Source organism: Priapulus caudatus, unplaced genomic scaffold (genome assembly GCF_000485595.1).
Source record: "Priapulus caudatus unplaced genomic scaffold, Priapulus_caudatus-5.0.1 Scaffold53, whole genome shotgun sequence".
NCBI lineage: Eukaryota > Metazoa > Priapulida > Priapulimorpha > Priapulimorphida > Priapulidae > Priapulus > Priapulus caudatus.
In genome coordinates this window covers 430,527-441,588 of record NW_014577114.1, presented here as the reverse complement: position 1 = coordinate 441,588, position 11,062 = coordinate 430,527, and the positions used below count along the sequence as shown (strand labels likewise).

General features: G+C 44.1%; 1 protein-coding gene across 7 annotated transcripts in view; it reads right to left on the bottom strand.

Moving 5' to 3' along the window:
* Positions 1–4,862: 4,862 nt before the first annotated feature.
* The window catches only part of LOC106820944 (zinc finger protein ZFAT-like), a 27,575-nt gene continuing 21,375 nt past the window's right edge, over positions 4,863–11,062 (bottom strand). For 5 of the 7 annotated variants that reach the window (XM_014825557.1, XM_014825560.1, XM_014825559.1 and 2 more), the window contains 2 exons: positions 9,078–9,188; positions 4,863–7,890 (listed from right to left, as the gene is read on the bottom strand). In XM_014825557.1, coding sequence (XP_014681043.1) covers positions 5,003–7,890; positions 9,078–9,188 — 2,999 coding nt within the window. In that variant the 3' untranslated portion in view covers positions 4,863–5,002. The remainder of the gene's footprint in view (positions 7,891–9,077; positions 9,189–11,062) is intronic. The other 2 variants (XM_014825561.1, XM_014825562.1) reach the window with 1 other exon arrangement.

Below are 11,062 nucleotides of genomic sequence, written 5' to 3'. Positions count from 1 at the left end.
ATATAATATATATATATATATATATATATATATATATATAGCATAGGAATACTGATATCGCATAGCATGACGAGATTTAAAGTATGGCAATATCCATGCAGCTCACATTTATTATTATCCTTTTTGAAGGTACCAGCTCTGTATAATTGATGCCCAAATGTCATACGTCAATAAGCCGCATTATATCTCTATTTGTTTATCTATAACTTATCTACATTGTCTATTTTATTATTTTATTATTCTCTCTCTCTCTCTCTATATATATATGTATGTATATATATTATATAATGTAAAGAATGCGCATTATTAGCCGGTACGCATAACTCATCGCAAGTTGAATATCGATCAAAAGGCATTCAATTTTAATCTGAGGACATAGTTTACAGCACGAGCGGCCGCAATATCCTAGTCACTTTTCTGTCCAGATCACAAAAAAGCGATTATTTACGAAGTATTTTAGAAAGTATTAAGAAAAGACAACGTCTTTCTACTTCGGTCTTCCTACTTTCCAGTCCCTGCGGTTCCTTCCACCGCGAATTACTCATCAAATGTCTTACAACTGATACTGTATCGTGGAAAAAACATGCACCTGCGTTTGCACTGTGCACACTAAAGACAGTCAGAAGAGATAACCGAATGTGTGCGCAAGCAATCGGTTACATACGGACAGGAAGTCGCCTAGATTGCAAAAGTGTACTTCTCGTTTTACGATAAAGCGAATCTGACCCATAGGGGTTCATCGTTCTTCGCCGAAACCGACAGGGAGGCAGGTGTACGAATGCTACCCCGCAAGGACGCTGGGGTGCGCTAAGCTGCCTAGCTGATGATTCAACCAATAATTAACGCGATGAATTTTACAAATAGAAATGTGTGGATGCATCTAACAACAATTAATAAAATGCGCACCTCGATTTTGCCTGTCTGACGTTTGACTGGATCACGCGGTATTATGCGAATATGCTATATATGGGATATAAACAATTGAGGGATGGGATTAATCGTGTGAGAGTTGCACAAGAATTATAGAATGCAGTGCTGTGAATTTTCTAATATATTATGCTATTTCGTTCCCATGTATGCTTCTCCTACGATAATAACAGGAGTCTATCAATATTGATAAACTCCTGATAATAATGTAAGGTCACTTTCTCGCGACTACGGCTTGCTTCACTCCAAATAGGAACCTCTATTGTGATATCTGTAGTATTATAGTCTGGGATTGTGTGGGTGGTGAATGTGTGACTAGTGTGTGCGTGTGTGTGTGTGTGTGTGTGTGTGTGTGTGTGTGTGTGTGTGTGTGTGTGTGTGTGTGTGTGTGTGTGTGTGTGTGTGTGTGTGTGTGTGTGTGTGCGTTCGTGCGTGCGGGCGTGCGTGTGTGTGTGTAAGGTGATGTTTATATTTGTACATTGTGGTTCGCAGTATTAGTAGAGTATAATGCTTGTATGATGTAGGTGGTAGGTATTATATAGATTGGCAGATTGGTAATGGTGCTGTACCATTAGTTAATTGTAGTTGGAAACGAATGGCTTCCCAAACATACTTCCAGGCAAGCACGAACGGACATGCCTCCACGCACAAACGCGCACTAAGCACAAAACGTTTATTTCTTCGTTAATTTACCCTGCTTCCAAAATGTAACCGGATTAATTTATTTGTTAATCTCTGCTATTTGTTGTCTACAATTCGCCGGAGAAAGAAAGACGACTAAAACATGCCGAAGATACTCTCACACTTTCTCTGCTCCACAACACGATTTGGCCAAACCACGTCTAGATGCATCGTTCATTCACGTTCGTTGCAAGCGTCAAATATTTTAGCCGATCATGGCAGGTAATCCAGTGAGTTAATTATACACTATCTAGCCTGTGACGCAGCACTGGTTATAATAAGAAGTGCATTGTATAGTTCGATGTTAGCTACTGTTAGCAGTGTGATCTACTCGTTTAATATCTAGAGGGAGTCGTGCGCCATTATTAATAGGGTCGTCATTTATCTTACTTCAAATATATATTCACAGAACACGCGCGCAATTCCCATGAATAGCCTAGGTCATAAAATACTGCAGTAACTTACTGTTATACATAATCTGTGATGTAATACCCATAACCACGGGGTCTCCGCGTGTGGTAATCACACATTGTTGTTTTGTCTTGATTTCACGTTGTTTGTTGTCATCCTCGGCCGTTGAATTACAATGTCTGGCGTTGAGTTCCGTGCTTGTGATGACACTAAGGCATGTCCCCTTGAATGGGTTTATCTTTCAAAATGTCAATAAATTTTCCGTGGATGCTGTTACGTAACGATAGCATTACTTTGAAAAAGGATGTATTTATCGTTTAATATTAATTCTCTAATTACTCCTACTCGACAACAGAAAACCATTACCGTGCATCTACACACGCTAAAGATTACCAGCTTAGAAATTCCGACAAAAATCTTCGATTGTTCTTGAAAGCAAGCCCTCCCGTCAGTAGCCATTGTATAGCGGTCTCGCATCCCGTTCATGTCAAACGACAAGACAATTCCAGTTTCGCACCACTCTGTCTACTCCTAGAGTAATGGAAGGCCAGTAACAGCGAACAGTAATAGCGAACAGGAACGCTACAGCATCATTATTATTATTATTATTATTATTATTAAATCTTTATGGCATGTAATTCAGTAAATGTACTTGTACAGTTAGAACACGTAAGCGCCTGGGTAGGAAAGGGACGTGCCAGTGTGCCACGGGCTTCATTGTCATAGCTAGGCGACACGGTGCCCGTCGCCAACTGAGTGTCTGTACATTTGAATTTTCGCGTGGCTAACGTTCTTTTATGAATTAGTGGGCTATCCGTGTAACACACGCAAAATTTGATGCTTGTATGACAATCTGAATGATTTTTCACTTAATCTGCCCTACTAATAGAAGCATGCGCACACCGCTTGCCTCCAGTGATGATAGGTGGTCGGTACAATATCATAGTCGTGAAGGGCGCTACCACTCGCTCGTTCATCGCTTCAGGCCCAGCCGGAGAATCCAAACGCAACGAATTCACTGTGTAATTCGATTCGCAGGAGCTAACGAGATGTGACTACGCGAGCACGGAGAAACGGTAAGTGTCGCCTCGCTGTCCATCCCGTACAGACGAAATTAAGGAAACGAGTTGAAACCGCACACCTATTGCCTGCAGGTTAAACACCAAGTCGCGCGAACAGGTTTTGTACTTTCAACGTAATTCTAGAATTAATCTCCGCAAAGCAATATGGCTATATTTCATTAGGTTATGGTGTGTATCGGTTACTCATATTTTGCCTGGTGGAGCGACAAAAGCCCGTGCGGTTTGTGTTATTGGCACTTGACCGCGTGCATGGACAGTTCGCCATTGGCCATGCAATAATATTTACATTGGCGTGGGTGGCAAGTGCCTACCCCTCCCCCTTCCGCAGCTAGCCACGGCCATGATTTTGGCGTGAATATGCAACGGAGAAGAGCAACGGATAAGCAGAACGTTCATTCGAGCAAACGGTCCCGCTAACCGATATCAACGTCTTCCTCCTATTCACATTCGATTCGCGCATCTGATGATATTGCTTAGCGATTACGTGCTTCCTGATACTATTACGTCGGTCTGCTACGTACCACAAGAGATCTGCGGAAGACTCGGCGAGATAAGCCGAGCAAACAACCGTCTGCGACTGAACAGCTCAACGATAGACCGTCTCGAAAAGTGAAAGCACAACAACGGGGACAACTCAGACATATAATTAGCACTTACCTCGCGTCGAAATTTAAAAGAATTATGAATAAAAAATGAAGTGGAAAAAAAAACGGTTGCGAGAACCAAGACGATTAAACGTACAAAACCATGCACTCGGCCCCAATCTTGCTGTCAATCCGGGTTCCCGCCTGCTGATAAACATCGAGATACAACAAAAAACAAGCTGTCAATGTTGATGCGAAGGATGTGTCAGTCATTCATCAACCCGATAATCCCTGTCAACTCGGATCAATGCAGTTTCATAAGACTGCCACGCACGCTCCGCTTCCACTCAGGCGCCCTGGGTTAGAACGACGATATCCTACCGAAGCAAAACGAGTGGTGGGCCATCGAAGTACAGCAGGGCGGTGGCACACTGGTAGCAATGATTGTGCGGGTTTAAAGGCTATGCGGTGACGGTTCACTCACATAAGGCTGATGCAAGAAGGGTCAGCCGCGCATGATATAAGAAGGCTTCTACTACACGCCAATCTCCTTACCACGATCAACAGCGAGAACGAATAACAGGAAAGGCATCTACGAGTGAAATAAAAACTCGCGAATAGTAAAATTCAGTATAATATTCATAAATATAAATTGGGTTTATTAATTATTCAAATATACCTATACGAGCGATTAAGAACTCTTATTAATCTAGTTTCCGAGCAATCCACTTATCTCAGTCTGATGAGAGAAACTGTACAACGTACAAAAACAGCTGTTCACATTCATAATATTTTATAACTTCGCGCGTGACACAAACAGAAAATAACAGACAGGTCAAATTATGTTTGTATATCTGTATGCGTGTATATATATGACTTCACTCACATACACACTCCCACGCATGCACGCACACACACGCACACACATCACAACTATGTATAATGAATTGATTGAAAGAATGAATTAATAATTGATCATACTAATTATAATACATGGATTCTGATGAAGTGCATCTTCTTCTAAAATGGAAAGATATGCCATTTTAAATGACCATGAACAATTTATCCTCTCCTGACACTAACAAAGACCCTGCAGAATATGGCAATTCACTGCAAACTCTCCGTGTACCCGTATCTGCACACGTTGTACCGGTGCAGCCTGCATTCATCCCCGATATATATATATATATATATATAGCACATGCACCAATTTTGTCATTCTTGCACAACTCATGTTGTGTGTCACCCGACGACTGGTCGTGTGATTGGTATTGTGTCAGGTCTTACGGTGTAGCACAGGCGATGACCACCGACAGCTTACTGGGGAACCTCGGAGGCGGGGACCTCCGTGTGCAACACGGTGCCATCCTCGGTCACGTACTGGATGATGTACTGACCGAAGTCCTCGCCGATGACCACCTCCTCGGACTCCTGCAGGATGATTGTGTCAGCGCCGTCCGCGTTGACGACGAGACTCTCCATGTTCTCGTCGACGACGGGATGCAGCTCCACCTGGTGGCTGTTACTCTGCTCGATGATCTGCTGCAAGATCGTCGCAGCAGACGACGTCGTCTCGTCCATCTCAGAGGGCGCCACCGTTGCCGCTCCGTCGGCCGACGACTGGATCTCGACGACCTGCACGAGAGTCGTCGTGCCGTCCGGCGTCGTGATCTCCTGCAGGTGCAGCTCGGAGAGATTCGGCAGCCACGGGCCGTGGTGGCGCGAGTTCAGGTGCCGCTTGAGGTCCGGCAGATTGCAGAAGAGGAAGTCGCAGCTGCTGCACTTGTACACCTTCTGGTCAGGCGGCAGCTCGGCCTGGTTGAGAATCGGCGTGTTGTAAGAGAGACCCTTGTGAATGCGGCTGTAGTGCACCTTCATCGAGGCCACCGTGTTCGTTGTGTAGTCGCACTCGCTGCATCGGTAGCGCCGCACGCCGCTGTGCGTCTCCATGTGACGCTTCAGGTGACTCTTCTGCACGGCCGTGTAATCGCACTTGTCGCACTTGAAGATGCGGCCGAGCTCGTGCGAGCGGATGTGCCAGTTGAGCGCCGTCACCGACTTGTACTTCTTGCCGCACTCCTCGCAAAGCTGCGTCTTCTCCTTCGAGTGCTTCAGCTGGTGCACTTTCAGGTTGTTCGCGCTGCGGCACGTGTAGCTGCACTTGTCGCACTTGTACGGCCGCAGGCCCTCGTGTATCCACGTGTGCTTCTCGAGGTCGCGCGCGTTCACGAACACCTTCTTGCAGTACTTGCACTTGAACGAGCGGCGGCCGAGCTTGCCGTGGATCTTCAGCTGCTGGCCGGTGAGCTGCAGCACGATGTCGCGGTCCATGTTTGGGTGCACGCGCGCGATGTGGCCGCGCAGCTTGCGCGCCTTCGTGAAGCGCACGCTGCAGCCGGGGCACGTCACGTCGATGATGCCCGCGTGCGCGTCCTGCTTGTGGTGCCACGCCTTCATGCGGCTGTTGGAGACGTGCGCGCACAGCTCGCACACGTACTGCTTCTTCTCGTGCACCTTCTCGACGTGCCGCCGCATGTTGTCCTTCGAGAGCGCCTGGAACGCGCAGCCGTCGTGCTCGCACTCGTACACTTTCTCGCGCGTGTGCACGTTCACGTGCTCGGTGTAGTCGCCCTGCCGGTGGAAGCGGCGGCCGCAGTACATGCACTCGATCGCGCCGAACGTCTCCTGGATTTTGTTGAACACCTCGACGGTCAGCGGCCGGTACTTGCAGATGCTGTAGATGCTGTCCTTCTGCAGCAGCGGGTGGTTCAGCTCCTCATCAGCGTGATCGGTGCGCAGCGCGTCGAGGACGCCGCTGCTGTCCAGCCCGACGACCTTCCCGCCCGCGCCGCACTGAAACGTCGCGATGCTACCGTCGGGCTCCGGAAGATAGATGCTGCTGTTGATGCTGTTCACGTAGAGAGAGTTCAGCTCCTCCTGATCGTCGGTAGCATGCTCGCGCAGGTGAGCCAGTAGGCTCGTCGCGCTGAGGATCTTCGTGTTGCACACACTGCACAGGTAAAGGATGCGGTGCGTCTTATAGTGCTTCAGAAGGTACTCAGCACGCGCGCTGACAAAGTCGCACAGCTCACACAGCATCGAGTTGACGCTGCGAATCTTGTGCACTGCCAGGTGGCGTGTCAAATCACTTTTACTCTTACAGCGAAAGAGACAAATGTCGCACTGGTGTACGTGAATTTTGTGCTTGCCCTTTCGCCGCTTGCGCGCGTAGGGACTCAACTTTGGCTTATTGTCTAAGATTTGCAGGTATCTCCTCCCATCGTTTGTAGTCACATGGTGCTTTAAAACGTGGTCTCGGAGCAATTCCTTTGAGCTGTATGAACTGTCATCGTTGCATAACTTACATTTACTCAGGCACGGTTCTGCATGTTTCTGAACGTGAGCCTCAAGAGACAAACGTGACAGGGACTTGAATTCACAGAGTTTGCATGTAAAGAGATTGCCTGTGTGTTTACGCATGTGAGCAAGCACGCTACTTTTGCGATTGCTCGCGTAATCGCACTGCTCCTGTGAACACGTGAATGGTTTAAACTGCGTGTGAGTGAAACAGTGCAGTCGGACGTTCTTCACACTGTTAAACACTTTCTTACAAACACGGCAATTGTAGACAAAGAGATCCCTATATTTCTTCATCTCTTCATTTTTGAACAGGTCACTGTCTACCGTTTGCTGAAACTTGTACGGCTCATAGAGTTTGTCGACCTCTGTGTAGTCGATGGTCTTCTGGAGATGTTCTTCGAATTCTAACCTCTCCGCCTCCGTACTAAAAACAGGAAGAGGCTCCTCCTTTTCGCTTTTGGGTTGTACAGCTGTAGCTACAGGTGTAGTGCTAGATGGTCGATTATCAGGTGCAACAACTTCTTCCTGCAGGAGCTGCTGCCCTTCTAGAGCTTCCTCAGTAGCTACAGTGTCAGTATCTACAGTTGGTGTCTCTGTTGGAGCATCCTCTACAGCAGCTTCCTTCTCCACTTCTCCAACTTTCTCTTCAAGAGGCACCCCCTCACCTGTCATGTCTACGACAACCCACATTCCTGTATCTTCCTGCAAGATCATCTTCACTTGTCCATCGTCATCCGCACTATCTTCGCCCTGTCCATGCTCACTCTCATCCAGAAGTGAGGTCTCCTCTCCACTCTCCACGATGGTTTTCCAAGTATTTGACCAAATAGTGTCAGCGTCACCACCTGCTTAGTGCCAACAAAGACAAAAGTTTGCATTAGGCATGTATCTGATAAACAGCCATGTCACTCTAGAGGTATTTGGTGCCACTTTATGCCAAACATAAATGACTTTCTGGTATTCCAAAGTTACAAGATTAATTACTTATTCAAGAAATAATTTCATTATATTAAATGAATAATTAATAAACATTTTAGTGATACAATTAATTGAATTTATCAACATTTTGAAAATATTAACAATAATAGGGTGAACTCATGAATGACAATCACTGTTAACTATTACTGTTAATATTAAATTTCAGGGTTCATAGTAGTAAGACACATGTTGTAATAAGGACTTATTCCCTTTCTGGAGGCCAAAATAATACTTTTTTACGCGATAGATCACCGACTATTACAGTACACTAATAATATTTATATACACAATTGCACAGCAGATTTAATTATTCCGTATTATATATACAACAATTATACTTCTCTACTACTTCTCAAGTCAGGAATTTCGCCGAAATTTAACACAGAAAATGTTTAAAAATGGTCCTTTGGCAAAAAATGACTATTAAGTACTTTTCTAAGATTTCACCAAAAATAAGTACTAATAAGAACCCTTATTTTATTTTTGGCAAAATAAGTACTTATAAGACTTTGGAAGACCCGCTACGAACCCTGTTAATACCAACGTTCTGTACCGACTATCCTGTACTGAGGCTACAATTAAAAAAATCTTTGCTTGCCCTCACCCGACCCAGGCTGAAGTTTGGGTAGGTAGGTCGGCTTTTTTTTACGGCAGGGGTCTTTTTATAAATTCAGCATGGTGTCTACATGCTCGGGTGTGCTTGTGTGGAGATACCTCTTATGTTGAATGTTTGTTTTGCTTGGTACATATAATGTATTGCCTACAGATTTATATAATGTACAGTGATACAATTTGTTTAAAAAAAATTGGTAAAAAATTAAATATCAAATAATTTTTTTGAGTCGGACCCTTTTTGACGGGTCGGTCGGGTGAGGGCAAACAAACAATATCTTTATTATGGCCTGATCGATCAGCAAACTGGTGCACCGCTACGCTGCTATATAATGTTTCACAAAATGAAATCAAATTCAACATTTTGCTGCATGTGAACATGAATGTACAAAATCATTGGCTAAATAACAGCTTTTAAAATGAGAACAAACTAAGTTCATACCACTGCTTCCAGTTTCTGTGAGAGGAAATGGTTTAGAATCGGCATCGATAGAGGTGGGGTCGACCGGGGCAACACGTGTTGCTATAGGGGTTCCACGCCTGGAGTATACGACTGAAAAAAATATTCGCATGTTAAAGGCATAGATTATTATATTGATATTTTTAATAGGCCCATTGATTATGCAATGTTGACAAATGCTAGAGTAACTGGCACCTTTTGTAGTTAATAAGTACATAACCTCATAGCCAAACGCGTATTACACTATGAACTAGAAAGTCGGAGAAAATACGGACTAAACACGGAAATGTTCCAAAATTAATTATTAACATGCAGCGTGGCAGTACTCACGCCCGGGCGCGGGCACACGGCATCTGGAACCAATTGTCTACTAGCGGAGGTACTGAGTATAGTATATATATATATATATATATATATATATATAACTGTCGTTACGTTTGTCTATAAAAATATATTAAGCATTTTATATAAAATATTTGGTTTATTTTTAATTGCCCTGAGAGAACTTGTAATACGATCAAATTCGGGCATCAATTGATGCAAGAAGAGCAACACGGCACGCGCGTTTTGTATACGACAATTCTCAATACGACACGCAGGCACGCGATTACCATTGTGTCACACGCCAGCCACACGTACAATGCTTATAGCGCTGCACCAGTTTATACCAGCCATACCAGCCAGCGCGCAAGTCGTTGCCTCACTCCACTAGTAGACTAGGTTCCAGATGCCATGCACCCGCACCCGGGCGTAGGTACTGGCACGCTGCCTGTTAATAATTAATTTTTGAACATTTCCGTGTTTAGTCCGTATTTTCTCCGACTTTCTAGTTCATAGTGTAAAACGCGTTTGGCTATAAGGTTATGTACTTATTAACTACACAAGGTGCCAGTTACTCTAGCATTCGTCAACATTGCATAATCAATGGGCCTAGTATGCCTTTAACATGCGAATATTTTTTTCAGTCGTATACTCCAGGCATACGAACTGATTTGAATTAATGCATCTAGACGAGCGTACTTAGTAGACGTGTTTCGGAACTGCTCCAGCAACGAATCGATATCTCAAGTTGGGTTAATTCTACCGTAATACTAATAGTAAATACACTAAACTAACATAGATAATCAACACATAAATAACCTTGAGCCCTTTGGCTTATAATATTTTGCCTATAAACCTTTACTCTCTACATTTTAGTGTGTGAACATAAATCACCGGCTGAATTTGACTATAATCATGAGATACTAATGTAAGTATCTTATTATAAGACATAGTTAGATATCACAGTGTGAGTGTTATAATATTCGCTTTACCACGAACACGGTCCTTTTTATCGTATATGCTGTGTTTTACCGGGGTGACCGCCGGAACGAAGACTTAACCAAATAGATACATCAGAATAGGTTAATTTGAAAATTAGATAGGATAGTTGCGTGTTCTGTGTCGTTTGTATTGTGGTGTCTGATTGCACAAAGTCAAAGTAACCTAACGACAGTACAGGAAATATATTATTGACATATTGCATGAGAAAGCGACATGACTGATCCAATGAGATGCCTAGATGGTAGCACCAAGAAAAAGACCAAACAAAGGAATGGCGGTGAAACGACATGGGAGGGGTGTTCAGTACCGGGCAACTTAATGCGGACTAATGAAGAATAAAACCTTGTGAAAGAACAAATGATAAACAATGAAGAAGAAGAGGATAACAGATAAATCAATAATACATACGCATGGATAGAACAAGTATGGTTACAATTGAACCAAGGGAAGATATACAGGAAGGAAATGAAGATAGAGCGGATGAGAATGAAGTGGTAAACGTGGCTAAAGGTCAAAGACAAAAAAACACAAGAAGAATTAAAGAAACAAGAGCCGCAGAGCGTCTGGGCTCATCTGAGGTCTGTGGCTCTAATAGCAAAAGCAGTTCACTCCTTTGTTAACAGTCAACAAATCCATGTTTAACC